Source organism: Dendropsophus ebraccatus, chromosome 2, assembly GCF_027789765.1.
Source record: "Dendropsophus ebraccatus isolate aDenEbr1 chromosome 2, aDenEbr1.pat, whole genome shotgun sequence".
NCBI lineage: Eukaryota > Metazoa > Chordata > Amphibia > Anura > Hylidae > Dendropsophus > Dendropsophus ebraccatus.
Window position 1 is genome coordinate 22452545 of NC_091455.1, and position 20576 is coordinate 22473120.

At 41.5% G+C, this 20576-nt stretch overlaps 1 protein-coding gene across 1 annotated transcript; it reads left to right on the forward strand.

Annotated features, from left to right (window-relative positions):
• The first annotated feature begins 25 nt into the window (after positions 1-25).
• On the forward strand, positions 26-20113 carry TNFRSF11B (TNF receptor superfamily member 11b). The gene is made up of 5 exons (XM_069959846.1): positions 26-107; positions 8507-8864; positions 12141-12326; positions 15872-16087; positions 17434-20113. Exons 1-5 carry the CDS (start codon positions 75-77, stop codon positions 17808-17810), a joined length of 1170 nt encoding a protein of 389 aa, XP_069815947.1. The 5' UTR covers positions 26-74; the 3' UTR covers positions 17811-20113.
• Positions 20114-20576: the final 463 nt, after the last annotated feature.

Sequence of the window (20576 nt, forward strand, 5' to 3'; positions counted from 1 at the left end):
ACCTCGAGGTGGGAGCTGAGAGCAGTCAGAGCAGAGCTGTGCTCCTAGAAGCTGAGGTTTGGAGACAGACCACAATGTACAAGCTTATTAGCTGCACGCTCCTGGTGGTGAGTACACGCCGTCACTTGTGCGATGCTCTGCGGCCAGACGGGGGTTCACTCCTGTGCTGCTTATAACAAACTGAAACTTCTTAAAGGGGATAGGATTGCTGATTGTGATACTTAACGTCTGATCAGAGAATGGACAGGAGGTAGATGGTGATCCTGAGGATCGGTATTGAATGTACTGTATTTGTTTTGTATACTGTCAGCATAGCAGAGATGAATTTGTTAAAGGGATTTTATAGTTTTTTTTTTTTTGTTTTTTTTTAAAGAATATTTTTCAATGTGCTTTCTCTATCAATCCATTATGGATTTCGAGGTCTCTGCTCACTGTCATTTCATAGTAACTTCTACTGTGTAGTTCTAACATCTGTCATGTGACCGTGCAGGGTTCATGTCGGGACAGGTATCGGAGCTGTTGTCCGTTATATGGACAGGATGGATGGATATCACCTGGGGGTAGTAGACGGTGTGCGTTCCATTAAATAGAAAGTCATTGGAAAATTGTCAAACTTTTTATGGTAGGATCAAAAACTTTGATGACCCTTCAATACAGCATAGCTAAGGCTGCTCTTACATATACAGTATACATGTCTATCATCCTCTATTGGATATGCTAAAACATAGTCAGAAGTATGCCATGTCATTTGTCTAAGTTTTTTCCCCATCTATGTATAATGTGTAGGGATACATTGTATGCATTTCTGAACATTTTACCAATTTAGTTTTTTCCTCCTCGTGTATATAAGGCCATAGCACTTGTATTTTTCCACCTAGAGACCCACATGAACCCTTATTTTCTGTGCCACTAATTGAACTTTGCAATAGTAGATGTAATTTTTGGCTAAAATATGCTATGAAATCAGAAAGAAAAATTATATGTTATGAAATTTAAAAAAAAAGCACAATTTTTTTTTATTTGTTTTTTTATTCTATTTTTTATTATGCCATTGGAGGATTAATAGATACCCGGTGTTCTACTTAAAATTACCTTCAGAGGGTGCAGAGGGTAAAAGTACCTTTCTTACCTTGATCCTCTGCACCGTTTTCGAGAACTTTGTAGTTTATTAGATATGTAAATTAGGCAATTTGGTGCACTGGGGGCGGGGACTACCACTCTCCGAGCACCGATCTGCCCTTCCTAATGAATATTCATGTGACGCTCTGCTGTGATGCCACTCCAGAGGGTGGTAGCCCCGCCCCCAGTGCACCAAACCACCTCATTTACATATCTAACAAACTACAAAGTACACAGAAACGGCACTAAGGATTTAAGGATTACCTTTATCCTTCATACCCCCTGCACTATACAAACATATCAGCGGGTTAGATGTTTCTAATCTGCTAATCGTTTCCCTTTAAGCCCATTCAAGAGAAAAAGGCTGAGACAGTCCATGCACAAGAGTGGCAAAAATGGCAGGCCTTCTTTCTAAAGGCCCTATTCCACGGAACGATTATCGGCCTACTGCTACTGCTACTAACAGTACCGCAATGCAGATATGAGCACCAGAAGATGGTTCTTTCAAATAGCTGATCAATAGGGGCAACAAGTGTCGGACCCCCTATATTATTAATGGCCTATGCTATGGATCAGTTATCAATCTTATATGGCTGGATAATCCCTTTAAGTACTCTCTCACTACACACCACCACAGGTCTCAGTGTAACCTAAGAAGGGGGATTATGGGATTTATCGTTACGTGATCAGGACTAGGCCTTAATATAGGTATAATGATGGGCTTTGAAGTAATAGAAAGCCACGTAAGGCTCCAGGTGGAAGGTTTCTGAGCAGCGATACAGCATTCCCATCTGCATTGTGCTCTATTTCATGTATTAATATCAGTTCACTGAGCTGGAACAATCAGCAATTAAAGGGATTTGTGTACAGCTGGAATTCCCCATGTGCTTATGTAGAAGCCTATATAATTGGGTGTTATAAGAAGATTGCATATACTTTTTATACTGTTTAACCCCTTATAGGCTTTTTTTTTTTTTTTACCACAATGAAGACAATATTTTACAGTGTAACGAATGAACACATACAGGTAAATAAAGTTATTTTACTACTTTTCTGTGCCCTTTCAAGCTTTCCTTTTGCTTCTGATGCAAACTGTCTGTTCTGTTCTCTTCTTTGTGCCACTTCCTGTCCATTGTACCGTACATTCTGTAACAGACTTCTGTCAGACCTGTTCCTACTGTACACTCTAGCCAGGAATTCAGCCTACTCAATCCCTGTCCAATGTCTCCCACATAGTTGGAGCGAGTAATAGAGTTGACTGAATTTTAAGCTAGAGTGAACAGCAGGAACAGGAAGTCAGTTACAGTACTGTATGTACAGAAGACAGAAAGTAAAAGGAGAAGTCCGGTGAAAATTGTTATTATATTATTGTATTTCCCCCCCAAAAGTTATACAAATCCCCAATATACACTTATTACGGGAAATGTACATAAAGTGCTTTTTCCCTGCACTTACTACTGCATCAAGACTTCACTTCCTGGATAAAATGGTGATGTCACGTCCAGACTCCCAGAGCTGTGCGGGCTGTGGCTGCTGGAGAGGATGATGGCAGGGGGACACTGAGGGACACAGGGCACTGGAGGGACACTGAGCATCCCCCTGCCATCATTCTCTCCAGCAGCCACAGCCCGCACAGCTCTGGGAGTCGGGTCGTGACATCACCATGTTATCCAGGAAGTGACATCACTGTGTTATCCAGGAAGTGACATCACCATGTTATCTAGGAAGTGATATCACCATGTTATCTAGGAAGTGAAGCCTTGATGCAGTAGTAAGTGCAGGGCAAAAGCACTTTATGTGCATTTCCCGTAATAAGTGTATATTGTTGATTTGTATAACGTTTGGGGGGCAATACAATACTTTAATAAAAAATTTGCCGGACTTCTCCTTTAAGGCAATGAAGTCAGCAGAGCAGTTTGCATCAGAAACTGATGGAAAGCATGAAATATAGTACTATGAAAAAGTAGTGAAATAACTTTTCCTAATATGTTGAATCATTAGACACTTGAAAATAGGTTTCACCAATGGAAAACACCTTTAAAGGGGTATGCCCATCTTAACAAGTTATGCCCTATCAATATTATCCACAGGATGAGGCATAAATATGAGATTAATAGGGGTACAACAGAATAGACTCAAAAACCCACTTTGAAAGAGGTGATGGGTCCCACCTGCTTGTCACTGCTCCATTCATTCCCAAAGAAGCCAAAAGCTGTACTGGTCTATCTCCAGCAGTTCCATAAGGAATGAATGGAGCAGTGGCATGCATGGGTGTCTCTCTGCTCCATCCAGAAAGGATTTCAGGGTTTCCACTCAAAATCACAAGGCCCCCGATAATCCCTTGGTTATGCCCTTTCCAAGGGATTTTGTGCATAGGGCATACCTTGTCGAGATGGGAATATTTTATTCTTTACTTTTTCTTCTCCCCCCCCCCCCATTTTTTTAACCTCTGCATCATGAAAGCAATAACATTTTGATGTTCACGTTGATGCACTGTAGCCATACAACAACATACAACAACATACTACAACAATTTCTTGTACTACTTCTAGGGGGAAATATGGCATTACATATAAGCATCATTTAAAAGCAGATTGCCTGATAGTAGGGCCGGGTGATCAGTCCTGAATACATCTGCCCCTTTCAGACCCAATTCGCATGTACTTGGTTTTGTAGTGAAAAACTGGTTCTTTAAATTCTATTTTGTCCGGTCAACTCGGTTGGGACTACCAATAAAGGCAGTTTTTCAGAATTTCCAGTCCAAATGGTAAAGGGGTTTATGGTACTGTGGACTGGGGACAAGTATTATTAGTTGGATGAATCCAACCCGCTGATATGTCCCTACTGTACAGGAGAGGAAGGAGGAGGAGGGCTGAGGAAGAAGGTATGTCTCTTACCTTCCCCCCGCGCCGTTTTGGTGCAGTTAGCCATGTGTTCCATGGTCTTGGGAGACTGTTAGAAGCACTGCCTGCCCCCATAGCAACGATCTGGCCCACCCCCGGCCAGCCACCTCTATTCATTACCATTAAAAAGTGGTGGGCCAGCCAGGATTAGATCAGCACTATGGGGGCAGCCAGTGCTCTTAACTCCCCCAGTGCTCTAGCGGTCTCACCAGACCATGGAACACACAGCTAACTGCATCATAATGGCGCCGAGGAGGACGGTAATACCTTCCTCCTCTGTGTCTCCTGTGCAATGGAGCGTATCAGATTTGTCTAACCTGCTGATAGTTCCCCTTTAATTTCTAAAACTCTAATGAATAAAACTCATGAACCCCCTTTGAAGGGGTAGATGGGATTAACAAGAGACTAGCATGCTCCATTCTTTTTTCAATGGGATCCCAGAGGTGGAGTTCCCCACATCAGCTATTTTAAGGAATAACCAAACAATATCTACCGTACACAAAAGTGTCTGTATTCGTGTTGAGCGAACATGCTCAACAGATCACGGTGCTCAACCGAGCATCAGGGTGCTCGATGGAGCTTGAAGCTTGACCGGTTTTCTCGTGGTGCTCGGGTAAAGGTGGCCATGCACCTTCAAAAACAGCCACACAATTCTTTCGCTGTCAATTATGTCTCCCTCTCGCTCGCCGCAAAAACCTATTACATTTTTTCATTTTAATTTTTGTATATATGAAGGGGTTTCAAAAGTAATATTTCAAAAAATTTCAAAGAAAAAATGTAGTAGGTTTCTGCAAGACACATTAGAACTCCGGGGAGTCAAGTACTCGAGCATTTAAGTACTCGCTCAACACTAGTCTGTATATTATGTCCTTATAATGAGCAGTCCCTGCCCACAGGCATTTATAACACCCTTTTTTATCCACCAGACTGAGAGTCTTTCTGGAAAATATAAGTTCAGACGGTTCCTTGTTAGCAGCTGATGTATTTAATGTCTGAGGTGCAGGGAACTCTTCACAGAGAATTTCTTAGAGATAGGGCAGGCTGTCTGCATTAAGTAGTGCGGAAAAGTCTGGGTAAGGGATCAGAGGAGCTATTTCCAGGATCAGTGGAAATGCATGGACAGAATGTAACAATCTCCAGTTTGTTGTTCAAGTCTTGAATATTGAATGTTTTTGTCTTTCGTATGAACTAATGGCCTAATTTAAGGTAAGACCAAAGTTTTGTACTTTCCAACAATCTAAAGGGGGTGAAAGTGCAGCGGCCCAGAGGAAATCATCTGGACTGATAGTGACGTAGTAATACTCACTGGTTGGTTCCTAATGACTGGAGTCTTCCAGTTTGGGATGGCATAAGTTCCTTTTGGCAACTCTAGACATGCTTGTAGTAGTCAGGTTATTCCTTCCTCTACTGAATGTTTCTTAACTGCTTGGCTCACCATTTTCTTCTCTGGTGAGTGCAGCATTGGGGAAGGAACTTCATTTGCTTGCCTCATTGTTTTATTTATTCTGATCCTTTTGGTACTGCAATTCCCAGCTGTGCTATCCATAATATGATGCATTAGGCCTGATCACAAGCCTTCCTGGGTGGATGGAGCTGTGAGGACCTTGTACAACTTATCCCCGCAGCCTGACCTTCTCTATACTTCTTTCTGGTCTCAAACTTAAAACAGTATGCACTCCAGACTGCCTGGCCTGAACTTACTTTGACTCTGTCACTTAGCTGGTGCTGTTTACTCCATGCTCCCAGGACTAAACTACCCAATAACTTCCTGCTGAAAGAAGGCGTTGCTAGCCAAGCTCCTGCAGTGTTGCGTGTGTGTGAGGTGGTTAACAATGTAAAAAAAGCAGGACACATAAGACATCTAACTACCAGCTTTGTAGTGAACTTTGTAAAAGATGGAATTACACCAGGAATACATGGTAACTTCACCCAGGAGAGCTGTGGACAGCTTGTACTGATACACAAAGTAACAGGACAGGAGCGATTTCACAGCTACACAGCTTACAACATTTCCCTCACACTATCCTCTATCTGTCCCGGATCCCTAATCAACTTCTATAACCCTCTCTAACCCTGACTCTCCTTATCTGTCTCTAGCTAGTGTAAAAATGTATGTATTCAGTTCACTGTACAGGAGCTGAATTGCTCCAATATATATAGTGATGGAGAAAAAGTGACATTGTTGGGGGAGGATAACCTTTTGCAACTGAGCTTTTGATGTAATATTATGTACAATGAGCGGCTGCCATATTGGACAGGGTTCGTACAAACGTTTTGAAAATAATTGGCTACTTCCCAAACCACCAAAAAACTTTTTGTGAAATTTGTATAGAATCTCAGTTGGGGAAATTCGGTTCGCTGATCTCTAGTTACAATGACAAGCTCACCCCTTCTAGAGATTTTTTTGTAACCCCAAAACAGCTGTCTGCAGATAGGTAGTCTTTCCTTTTGGAGAGATATTTGGCTTTGCAACTTTCCAAAGTCGATGTTCTAAAAGTCAGTGGTGGACATTTATGAATGATACGCCCGAGGCGTATGCTAGGAATAAGGGGCAGGTTCGTCCCTTCTCCCTGGTGTACGCCTCCCGTGCTCCCCGCTTGCCCAGTGGGCAGGCTGGGGGAGCTTGGGGGGGCGTGACAAGGCGGAGAGGAGGTGTGGCCTGCAAGCAGACATAAATCATGATCCAAATCTACACCAGCTTGGAAGCAGGTGTAGATTTAATACGCCGGGTGCAAGCTTGGGCGCCCGGCCGGCGAAATTCACTAAGAAGCGTGCGCCTCTTAGTAAAGCCTGCCAGGGAAAAGGTGCGGGCCTTATATAAGACCAGTGTACTTGTACGTCGATCTTCATAAATCCCCCCCAGTGTTCTTTTTTTACGGAAAAATAATTTACTTTTTTTTTTTTTACCCCAAAATATTGCCTAAAATTTATAATAGAAACAGAGCTCCTCTTACCCATGGGCTGTCTCACAACCTCCCATTCAAAGGGTTAACATTCCCAGCTGAGCTCACAACCTATTAAACTCCATTTAAAAATGTTAGGCCCACATTTTAAAAGCCAAATATTGACTGAGCCAGACAACCACATGTATATATAGAGCAGCAGAACTTCCTCTTCACATAAATTATTGGATGGGGTCGGCAGATTTAGTAACAAACAACCCAAAACACAACATGTATTATATTAGAACAAGAGACACTTCATAGAACAAAAAAACTTTCCAGCTCTCCAGACAAGTGGAGAAGAGATATTAATAACATGAAATGCCTTCTCTGTAATTTACTTCCCACTGTCAGTGTTCTGGTCACAACAATTACTACTATGCGTATTCCGCACAAGGGGTACTGATTCTTCTTGTGGAGATCCAGCAATGCTCCATGGGAAAAGTATGCAAAATAACTGTCTACAGCCACTTATAGGTGGATGCGCTGTAAGACAATGTCCCATTTTTCATAAAATTCAAAAGACCTTTGAATCATGCATTATATTCTATGATCCAGCAGTGGTTAAATCCTATGTATGCCACTAGAGATGAGCGAATCGCTCATCTAAACAAAGTGAAGCACTTAGTTTAGTCAAGGCTGATGGCTTTTAGCGCTGCTCCGTTCCCTGCAGCTCCATCCCAGGTGCAGGGGAAAAGTTGGATCCACTCCACTGGAGTTCTAAACTAATAAATGGAGGCAACTCATAAAGTCCTCTCAGTTGGAGCCATCAATGAGAATGAAAGAAAATTGGGTCCTGGCAACAAGTAAAATAAGGTAAATAAAAAAGAAACAAAAAAGACCAAATACTTGCTTAATTTGATCCCCTGCCGTTTCCGTTCTGAAGTCTTCCAGTGTGTCGCTTTTGTTTTTTTCCTGCATTCTGATGAAGTGGAAATTAAAAAGACCACATACTCACTGAACAAAGATCACACACTGAACAAAGATCACATACTCACCTGATTCCTCACCACTACTGTTTTGAAGTCTTCTGGTCTTTATTGCTCCTCACTTCTTCCTGCTTCCAATGATGTCTTCTGTGAGCAGGGACAGGCCAGTGATTGGCTGGGCAAGCAGTTTATGCCCCGCCCATTAAATGTCATCAGAAGCAGGAAGATCAGGTGTGGTGAGTATGTCATATTTTTTATTTCTACTGTCTCAGGAGACATATAACAAAAATAGCAAATAATAACTCTGCCCAAATAATTTGAAATCATACCAATACCCTCATATAGTGTCATAAAACCATCACAGTGCCTTCATATGCAGGAGAGACAGATAATAATACAGTAACATACCATAGATTTCTAGGGACATAGTACGGTCACCATTACTCTATTATAGGGAACTACTCCAACCCTTTCCTACATATTTTCTCTCTACAATCTCCGTAAAGATATCCAATTTCTAGTCAATATAAAGTGTTGTATCCTCTCTGACTATGAAAGTAGATTTACATACAAACAAAATCATTTTATAAATTTGTAATTTTTTTTATTCTAGGTCTTCCACTTTAGTATTACAGAAGGAAATTCTCCTAAATATACTCACTATGCCCCTTACACACTTCTTGAGTTGCAATGTGACCAATGTCCACCGGGAACCTTTGTTAGATACGACTGCACGGCCGAGAAGGCGACCGAGTGTGCACCTTGCCCCTCCAATCACTTCACCAATGAATGGAACTCCTACAAGGACTGTCAGTATTGCAGCGCTGTCTGCAAGGAGCTGCAGGTCACCAAACAAGAATGTAGTAGCACCACCAACAGGATATGTGAGTGCACCGATGGCTTTTTTCTGGATGTAGAGTTCTGCTCACCTCACAAGGAGTGCCCACCTGGTTATGGAGTAGTACAACAAGGTATGTTTCCATTTTCTTATTTGGTAGAGATGAGTGTAACTCTAGCATGCTTTAGTAGGATCGCTCTGTATTTGATTACTAAAGAAGTTGGATGCAGTGCTAGGGAGTAAAAAATTATGCATATAGAGAGAGAGGGCTGTCAGTCAAGAGTAGGACCACCCACTTGACTACTTTGCTTATTCTGGGATAACTATTCAAGTGGCCAAAATCCCTGGTCTTCTTTAAAGGAGAAGTCTGGTGTTGGACATATTTTCAAAAGAGTCAGGAAATATAACAACATGCACCTACCTCCCTGGCTCCAGCATAGGGGTCTGCTGTCACCCGCTCTGGTTCCCGATCCCCTGGCCACTTCCTGGTCTTAGCGAGAACCCGGGTTTTTGACGTGTCAGGCTCGCTCAGCCAGTCAGCGGCCAATGCGGGACCCAGCTTTGGGCGCTGACTGGCCGAACGGGGCTGACATGTCCCCGCTCTTACCAGGAAGCAGATGGAGGACCGTAAACTAAAGCAGGGGACAGCAGACCTCTGGCTGGCGCTGGGAAGGTGGGTGCATGTGCACTTCCTCCCTGGCACTTTTTGCTAGCTCTTTTTCTTCTTTGGTTCCTTTTTAAACATGATTTATCATCTCCCAGATAACCTCATGGATTAATAAAGACTAAGATAAATAGATAGAAAGAACACAGATAGATGATAAATAGTTAGATAGATCTTGTTGGAAGAGTATATCGGGAGAGTAAATTGGGATATATGCTGGATATTATATGAGGAGCAATTTAAGAGTAAGGAGTCTGATCCGAGCTAGCTGTCCCTAATTTTTCCCTAGATCTTTCCCTGTACTCTCACTTTACACCCCTAAGCCCCTACAGTATGTCCCTTAAAATCCCCCTATGGAAATCCTGCTCTATTTCTTCCTAACAGAAACAATTGGGAGCACCATGGCTACTTATTCTATTATACTGTTATGTGCAACATTAAAAGTTTTTAAAAGATTATATGAGATTTAAAACCATTTCACTCCTGTCTAAGGGCCATTTGTAGAATTGCAGCTCAGTCCTGTTTAGGTGCTTGAGGATGAGTTACGATACTAGACACAGCTCTTTTTCCTCATTTTGGCAACCACTTTTTTCTGATGGGACTGGGCTGCAACACCACTCATAACCTATGGGCCAAAGTGGCGCTGTTTCAGTAAGGAGGCAGTCGTGCTTTTTTAATCTCATATTATATGAGTGCAATACCATTCGATTCCAGCTCTGTAATGCAATAATAGGAGCTTTGATTACAAGAAATAGCAGAGTAAAAAGTCAGGGCATGCCATCCCTGCGGACTGCGGTCCTCGTCTATGCCCAGCACAGCAGGGTAATATAACCTGGCACAAACCACGGAGATCTGAGGCTGTTTCATGCAGGCTGGTTACTTAAAAGTGGTTTCATATTATATTAACAAGAGCCAAAAGGAAAATGCTGAATATTTATACAGAGCCTTAACTATACAGCCAGTGAGCTCTGTGGTGCGGCGGAATCTGTTTTCTATTTGCCGTGTAGTTTGGGGGTTGGGGCTGGATGTAATTATACCCTGCGGAGCTGGAAGAAATGTCTCAACACTTACCGAACATTGCCGGATTTACCAGGTAAACAGATGAGGGCAGATATGTCCATTATACCGTGCAAGGTATACACTACGCCAACAGATCCACCCTTGTGTGGTTATCCCCATTAGAGTCAATGGCTGACCATGGAGCCACATGTAAGGAGTCAAGACTATAGGAGCCAGGCTGGTGACTTAGTTCTGGTGATCATCATGGGTTGGACCACTGCTGTTCAGACACTGATGTTATATCCAAGTGAGCCGAACTTCCCGAATCGAATTTGTTCTGATCTTTGCAAAAAAATTTGATTTGGCAATTAACCAAATTTTTTTCTGAAGTTTGTACTAAAGTTCGTCCAAAATGGCAGCCACACGTTATACACTACATTACAGCAAAAGCACATTTGCAAAGGGGTTATCCATGATCCCTTGCAGCTATATATAATATTGGAGCAAGTGCATTTGCACTAGCTAGAGAGAGATGGGTATAGGCAGGGTTAGAGGGGGTTATAGAAGATTGATTAGGTATCAGGGAAAGATAGAGGATAGTGTGAGAGTAGTAGTGTAAACTGTGTAGTTTTCGAATGACCCCTATCAATGTGTCAATCTGTGTGCCAGGACACCCTGCCCACAGCTCTCCTCTGTGAAGTTAATCCAGTGAGTCACCTGACAAGTCACATCAGATTGCCTGCTCTAAAACAGTGTCATTGACAATGACACTTATTCTGATGCCAGATATGGTTTTACAACAGGCCACCTGAAGCAATTACTTCACCCAGGAGAACTGTGGACATCGGTGGATCACTGACCTACAATGAGGTACACTGACATACACTTCACACACAAGTCTGCGGGAGAGCAAGGAGGTTAAGTATACAGTTTTTTTCTATATAACTGCATCCTGAACTCAGTTACATAGAAAACAAAATTCACCAGAATATGACTTTAAAGTAGCGCTAAACCAAGTTGGAATGAAACAACAGTCATGCATGTACACCATCACTCAATAATTGTCGATGAGAGCAGGCAAGTACTGTATGTTCGGCTATCTTTGGCAGCTCCCATGGACTATGAATGGAACAGACTTGGAGCCCCATTCTTGAGATCATCTAGTGTTGGGGTTTTTCCCACAATTGGACTGTTGCGATCATACACTTATTTTTCCCTGGATCTTTATTTTTACTCAGCTTCATTGGTTCTGTATCGGATACAGCATTATTTTTTTTTATCTGCTATTAGCTATTAGATTATTTTGATAAACAATTTTGTCTCTTATTGCGCTTGGTGATTTTTTAGCAGTGTTTCCTTTCTGAGCACCAGGGACTGGTCTGTGGTCCCAATTATGGAGTTTGGTCTGCAGTTAGAATTTGGGGTCTGGCCTAAGTTCTAAATTATGGGGTCTTCTCTGAGGTCTAAATTATGGGTTCTGGTGTCCGAGTTTTGGAGTCTATGGGCTGAATCATACAGGCTTTATTTAAAAAAAAAAAAAAAAAAATGGAAATTGCATCTGGAATGATCCCCTCCTCTCCTATGTCCTTCACCAGAACCTGCCACATTGAAAGCCAATGAGGTCCAGGAGGTCAACCCGATTTCTATACACTCTCGGACATTCTAATGACCTAACTAACTGATCTCATTAAGGATATTCACTAAGGTATTTTTTCCAGTTTTTGAGTCCAACATTTTTTTTTATAGGGACTCCTGACAGTGACACAGTTTGTGGTGAATGTCCGAAGGGGATGTTTTCCAATGTGACCTCTTCCACAGCTCCATGCCACAGACAAACTGACTGCAAAAAGCTGGGCCGCAAAGTGCTGCAAAAAGGAAGCTCTACTCATGACACTGTGTGCAAAGAAGAATCTAGCTCTTCATGTGAAATAGGTAAACATAAAATCTATGTTTTATACAATGTACTATTATAGTAGTTATATTCTTGTATATAGGAGCAGTATTATAGTAGTTATATTCTTGTATATAGGAGCAGTATTATAGTAGTTATAGTCTTGTATATAGAAGGCAGTATTATAGTAGTTATATTCCTGTATATAGGGGGCAGTATTCTAGTAGTTATATTCTTCTATATAGGAGCAGTATTATAGTAGTTATAGTCTTGTATATAGAAGGCAGTATTATAGTAGGTATATTCTTGTATATAGGAGCAGTATTATAGTAGTTATATTCTTGTATATAGGAGCAGTATTATAGTAGTTATATTCTTGTATATAGGAGCAGTATTATAGTAGTTATATTCTTGTATATAGGAACAGTATTATAGTAGTTATATTCCGTTATATTGGGGGAGTTTTATAGTAGTTATATTCTTGTACAAAGGAGCGGTAATAAAGTAGTTATATTCTTGGATATAGGAGAAGTATTATAGTAGTTATGTAAGTGAAGTAAAAAAAAATTGAAGCGGCACTTACCGGCAATATGTCTTCAGATCTGTTTATTAGAGGTTTACTTCATCCACGCAGGGAGGGGAGGGTGTGGAGCAAAAACGTCTTCACAGGTAGACTACAATTGTTTCACGCGATGACGCGCTTCTTCCGGTCTGTCATCTGTAGATTGGAAGAAGCGTCATCACGTGAAACAATTGTAGTCTACCTGTGAAGACGTGTTTGCTCCACACCCTTCCCTCCCTGTGTGGATGAAGTAAACTTCTAATAAACAGACCTGAAGACACATATTGCCGGTGAATGCCCGCTTCTATTTTCTTACTCCACTTACATTATGTTTCTTATTAAGTGGAACTCAGCCAGAAACAGCGGTCTCGTTGGTCTTTGCTACCTACTTGTGGTCCTGGTTCCAGGTGCTGGAGATTGCCTGGGTGGTGCTGCCCACCTCTCTCTCCATAGTATTATATTAGTTATATTCTTGTACATAGGAGCAGTATTATAGTATTTACAGTAGGAGCAGTATTATAGTAGTTATATTCTTGTATATAGGAGCAGTATTATAGTAGTGATATTCTTGTATATAGGAGCAGTATTATAGTAGTTATATTCTTGTATAAAGGAGCAGTATTATAGTAGTTATATTCTTGTATATAGGAGGCAGTATTATAGTAGTTATATTCTTGTATATAGGGAGCAGTACTATAGTAGTTATATTCTTGTATATAGGAGCAGTATTATAGTAGTTATATTCTTGTATATAGGAGGCAGTATTATAGTAGTTATATTCTTGTATATAGGAGCAGTATTATAGTAGTTATATTCCTGTATATAGGAGCAGTATTATAGTAGTTATATTACTGTATATAGGAGGCAGTACTATAGTAGTTATATCCCTGTATATAGGAGCAGTATTATAGTAGTTATATTCTTGTATATGGGAGCAGTATTATAGTAGTTATTATGGTGTGGAGAGGATGACGACCGGCACTAGCTGATATTGGGAACACTCAATCAGGACGTATGGGACAGGAGGTTGCGGCTGTAAGCGATAGTGTCCTTACCACTGAGTCGCGGTGCAGAGGCAAAGCAAAGGACAGCAAATGTCAATGTAAAGAAATAGAGTCTCGCACTCACCAACTTCACAGATGCAGGTGGTTTATTGCAGACACATCGGAGCTGGTGCAGCAGGGAGAGGGAAGGTGGAAAGGCAGGTGCGTTCACAGAGGAGCAACAATGTTTCACGCCTGCTACGGCGCTTCGTCGGGCTAGGAACAGCGTGTACGTGAGGGGGAGGTGCATATATACAAGTGAACAATAAAGTTACAAAGGTATCAATAAAGTTACAATAAGTTACAATGCAGGTAAACAAGTGGCAAAACATCAAAGGAGGGTATTAAGATCGTTCCTCTCGTTGAGGCCACAAGGTCCTGTAGCGTCTAGACGCATAATCCATAGAGTCTCGCGTTTGAGGAGGAGTTTAAGCCTATCTGCGCCTGTGGTAGGGGGGTTAACCCTTTCTAGGCCGATAAAGCGGAGCAGCTTAGTGTCACCTGAATGTGCAGACTGTACGTGTTCTATTAGCCGTGGAACACCCTTGCCCGTGCGCACAGAGTACAAATGCTCTTTAAACCTTGTCCAGAGGGGACGTTTGGTTTTACCTACATAGTACCTGTGGCACGGGCAAAGGATGGCATAAATCACGTGAGTGGTCCTGCACGTAATAAAACCGCGAATGAAGCAATCCTTGCCCCCTAGATTGATGAAGGCAAGACACAGCATTTGGGGGCAATATTGGCAAGTGCCACACCGCTCATTACCTTCCGGTAGACAGCGGTCGAGCCAGTTCCCTGGTCTAGTGGCCTGACCTTCTGTTAGAGCATCTGCTATAGTCTTGCTTTTCCTGAAAGTAACCAGTGGCTTACGATCTGCCACCGCTTTACAGTGATGAAGATCATCAAAAACCACTGGTTTCTATTGCAGCAGGATAGCGACCTGAAAGCGGTGGCAGATCGTAAGCCACTGGTTACTTTCAGGAAAAGCAAGACTATAGCAGATGCTCTAACAGAAGGTCAGGCCACTAGACCAGGGAACTGGCTCGACCGCTGTCTACCGGAAGGTAATAAGCGGTGTGGCACTTGCCAATATTGCCCCCAAATGCTGTGTCTTGCCTTCATCAATCTAGGGGGCAAGGATTGCTTCATTCGCGGTTTTATTACGTGCAGGACCACTCACGTGATTTATGCCATCCTTTGCCCGTGCCACAGGTACTATGTAGGTAAAACCAAACGTCCCCTCTGGACAAGGTTTAAAGAGCATTTGTACTCTGTGCGCACGGGCAAGGGTGTTCCACGGCTAATAGAACACGTACGGTCTGCACATTCAGGTGACACTAAGCTGCTCCACTTTATCGGCCTAGAAAGGGTTAACCCCCCTACCACAGGCGCAGATAGGCTGAAACTCCTCCTCAAACGCGAGACTCTATGGATTATGCGTCTAGACGCTACAGGACCTTGTGGCCTCAACGAGAGGAACGATCTTAATACCCTCCTTTGATGTTTTGCCACTTGTTTACCTGCATTGTAACTTATTGTAACTTTATTGATACCTTTGTAACTTTATTGTTCACTTGTATATATGCACCTCCCCCTCACGTACACGCTGTTCCTAGCCCGACGAAGCGCCGTAGCAGGCGTGAAACATTGTTGCTCCTCTGTGAACGCACCTGCCTTTCCACCTTCCCTCTCCCCGCTGCACCAGCTCCGATGTGTCTGCAATAAACCACCTGCATCTGTGAAGTTGGTGAGTGCGAGACTCTATTTCTTTACATTGACATTATAGTAGTTATATTCTTGTATATAGGGAGCAGTGCAATAGTAGTTATATTAGTTATATTGTATATATAAGGCAGCATCAAAATTATTATATTCTTGTACATAAGAGCAGTATAATAGTGTTTATACTCATGGTGATAGGAGGCAGTATTATAATAGTTATTGCTACTTAACATTTCTCTTGCTGTTTTCTCCATAGATGTTACACTTTGTGAGGAGGCCTTGTTTCGGTTTCCAGCGCCCCCAGAGAACTGGATAATGACTCTCATTCAGAGATTCTCAAGCTCAGCTTTGACATCACAGCAAATAAATAAAATACAGGAAACCCATAACGCAAAGGAACAGCCGTTCTACTTGTTTAAATTATACAAGAGTCAAAGCAAAGCCGATGACTCCTTCAACCCGCTCATCAAAGGTAATAATATTAATGATAAAAAACAACCTTTTACACGTAACGTACGCCTCGGCCTCAAAATTTCCATTCCAGCAATAAAGTCCACTGTTTACAAGCGGCTGACATAGCACTTCATGGATAGTTAAAATGTCTGTCCATTTCGCCAATTGGACAGTCATTATGGGACGTTTATGGGAAACAAGAAAATATGGTGGATGGGCAGACACCGGTGAGTGATGCCTCAACTTCTCGGCTCAAGAAGGAAGATGCCATAAAAGTACCTTGTTGAACCCTATAGTCAATCCCTGAAAGGCCCCAATGAAGTTCTACCATCAGTACTAAAATCTCATCAGTGGGGTGTATTGAGTAGGTCTCCGATAACAAAAATAGAGGTTAAAAAAGTAACTTAATAATTATCTATTTTCACTTATTGAAGTATACAGGGACTATCTGAACCCCACTGTAGCAACCCAACAGCTTCATTACTGGTCTTGCTGCAACTCTGTGGGTGATGCAGGTTATGACCATCTTAGTTGAACTTGCTCAATTCAACTGAAGCATTGGCGGTTAGTATGCAAACAATGGGGATAGTGGGAAAGTGTGTGCTCTGTTGCTTAGAGATCAGTGCAGTAGTTATGTACTGCATTGATCAATAAACTCAGCACCTGATAGGAAAAAAAATCTAAATTGGCTTTAGCAATCGCCAAGCTGAGGCAGCATCCGTGGCATAGCAGAGGGCCCAGGCTGTCTCCACAATAGATTAGCTTCCCGCAATCACATTGTGCGAAGCCGATCCTACCACCCGATCACCAATGACAGAATTCCAGAATTGAGAGAGGCAGAATTGACAATGGAGTTCGATCTCTGCTATTAACCACAGTCCCTGGCTACTATCAGCGGCCCAGTAGAGAGGGGGCTTGAGTCATGAGCCCTCTCTATACCTCCTTGGGTATACCCATCATGTGTTGTTAAGAGGTTAAACAACAAATGAAAGCATACTTACCTCTCCCAGCACTATAGATGGGAGATCTACCGATTGTCACTCCTGTGCTGCTTTTCCTTTCTCCCCATGAAATCCTACCTCCCCACTCAGCCAATCACAGAGCAGAATGGAGGAGCGGGAAATCATCTGGACAAGGAAGAACAATGCAGGAACAGTTGCTGAGAGATGATTAAGCTGCAATGCTGGAAAGTAACCAGAAGAAATCATAGATGCAGTATAGGGGGAGCAGGGGAGGTGAGTATGCAGATGGTTGTAGCTTTACTGCATTGGGGGGCATGGGGTTAACTTTTCGGTATTCTTAAAAAAACTCTATAAAAGGTATTCTAAGTCATAAAAAATTATTTTCTTCTCAATTTTTCCCCAGATTTGAAGGAGTGCGAGAAGGGAGTGTTTAATCTTCTTAGACCCCTAAATCTGACAACCAAACATGCCATGATGTTAATGCAGAGTTTACCTGGGAAACGCGTCAAGCCGGATGATATTGAAAAAACCCTGAAGACGTGTGAGCGACCCAAGCACCTGATGAAACTTTTTAGTCTATGGCGAAATAGAAACAAGGGGAACACGATAGAGGGGCTCAAGCTACTAAAGATGGCTCAATTTCCGAGAATATTACGCAAGAGGATGAAGAAACTGGGACAATTCCTGTCTGGAGACTCCATGTACAGTCTGTATCAGAAGATTATACTGGAGATTAATGGCAACCAAACACAAGCTGTAAAGCTGGAAGGATTATTATAACTGGTAAAGAAGTCATCTTGTGTCTACTGACCATTCCATCCCATTTTCTATGACCCCTAACCTCTGTAAATGGGGGTCCTGCTGAATAAGGGGGGTCCTCTTGTACCTGCTGTATAAGCTTTATTTATAGAACTATTTTTTTTAATTTTATACATTTTTATAAGGAACTTTTTATGTTCCCTTTGGATACACGAACAGTGCTGAAAAAGACCAAAGCTTCACTGAGTATTGTTCCTGGTCTACAGGAGTCCTTAAGTCTCTGTGTGCTGGAAAGCAAGACTGCTGTAAATGGTAGAACTATTTATGCTAATTTAATACTAAAATTATGTAGATTCAAGATGTTTTTCAGAGAGGTAAAGCATTCTCATATAGTTTTCTAATGTAACAGAAGCCTAACTCCAATGCAGTAACTACATATACTATTTCTATATATGTATATATTTGTTTGTTTAAGTTATGTTTATAATCCTATGTCTTATAGGGGGTCTAGGATATATTATATATCTGATTGGTAGGGAGGGGGGAGTTCGTGGATGCATTATAAATGTCTGATGGGTGTCCTTTGGAAAAACGGGTGTCCCACAATCCAATTTAAAATGGTCATGGTGGCTGAGAAAGAGAGGAGGAAGAAGAAAGTGTCAAGAAGATACCAGGCCATGCTCTTTTCATTGTAGTCTATAGTGCATAGCTTCTTCTTTAAATCCCATAGACTTCAACAGACAGAGCATTATCTAAGCATTTCTCCTGGGCCACGAGATATCTTTGGCCTCAGGATGGCATTAAAAAAAACTAAAATGAAAAGTGCTGCTCAGCCAATCCCTAGCTATTGTACTGACTGCATGCCTCAGTCAGTGATTGGTTGAGCTGAAATTTTCAGAAAACAGACGGGAGACCGAGAAGGTGAGTATAACTTTTTTAGATTTTATGTTGTGGATCCTGAAACCCCTTTAATGGGTCCAATTTACTTCTTTAATAAGCTAAATTTCTGTTTTTTTATGCTCAGTATTTAAGCTAATGTTAAACCTATTTTTACCTCAGCATTTTTTCTATCCAATTGTTTACTTGTCCAGTTTCCACTATACAGTAGTAAACCAAGATAGCTCTTTTTCAATATGAAACCAGTTTCTCTCACCCCAGTGACCATCCATTATGCCTATTTCTGTCATTCATTATATCTATTATTCATATTGGTAAAGTTGGGCATTTGATTAGTGGTGGCTGCTGAAGTTAGATGCAGCCCTAAGGAGTCTTGGAAAACATGGATACAGCCTGTTGAGCATGTTCAAAGTTTTCCCAACTCCAGCAGTAACGTGTGGTTAATCTGGGTCCGCTAGAATGGGAACCACTCCCATAAAGTAAAAACTGGAATCCCCTAATCCCCTAGTACGGAATCGCTGCCGATATTCTGTGCTGAATCCCTGCGCACAGACAAGGCTCCGAATCCTGCCTGCTATCTGTTTGAATGGGAGGGCTCGCGTGCCATCGCTCTCCCCACCTCTTCGCCCTTAAAGTGTAAATTAGACAAAACGATCATTGATCACGGGGAGAACAGATACAGATCGCTTGTTAAATCAGTCAACATAATAATCTAGTTACATTGCCCCCTGGGAAATTAAAATATGTAAATAAGTCCACGCAATTAAAAGGAAACAAAAAGAGAACTAATGGTAGAGAAAAACAATACCAAGAAAACAAAACAGTAATAATAGCTAGCACATGCTCGTGGTGCTCGGATAAAGGTGGCCATACACCTTCAATAACGGACGGCTGAACAGCCTTTCGGCCATCAGTTATATCTCCGGCCCACCGCAGTAACCTATTTTATTTTCTTGTTCCAATTTTTGCATATTTTGTCACTTTAATGGATGTTTAAATGAAATACACAAAAATTTCAGTGAAAGCCCTATGCAAAAACCTATTACATTTTTTCTTTAAAATTTTTGTATATTTCATTTGAACATACAAAATATACAAAAATTAGAAAGAAAAAATGTAACTGGTTAACCAGGCATCCTTTCACTCCGCTAAACAGGAGGCACCTGGTCAAATGCTTGAGTCTTCCATTGATTTCAATGGGATTCGTTACTCGAGTCGACCACTCGAGCATTGACTGCCTATCTACAGTATATGTATATATATATAGTTATTTTTAAAGTGGAGTCAAGCTTACAGGAAGGTAGATTTGGTATCCATATAAACTCCTCTGTAACATTACAGTACCTCATATTTATCTATGTCTTCAGCTCAGAGTTGTACAGATTGTCATATTATGTAAAACAGATGACTACATGGATCTTCTTGTGTTTTGCCTTGTCTTGTTATTTTTTATATTAAAGTTACCATTTGTGTTTATATGCGGTATACCGTACATGTCTTTTTTATGCTTCATTTACTATGCACAGTGGGAATGCACTCCTCAGTTTCTCGTAGGTGTCATGTTGTTATTATTACACATCATGTGGGATTTTACGGGTATAGTGTTACATTCCCGATAGACACCACTTACCCCTATATATCAAATGTATAAGGATTATAATACATTATTTTTACTGGCAGAATAAGGGGAACTGTATGTAACCTATAATTTCAGGAGAGCTATCAGGGTAAAGCGGTCATTACTAAAAAAAAAACAAAAAACACTAGCTGTAAATTTAAAAAAAATAAAAAATAGAAAACAATACTGAGGCATGATAAATGACCCCTGTGTTCAGTGTAAAACAAAGGACAGGATCAAACTTATTTGTGCTAAATAATAAATAATACCCA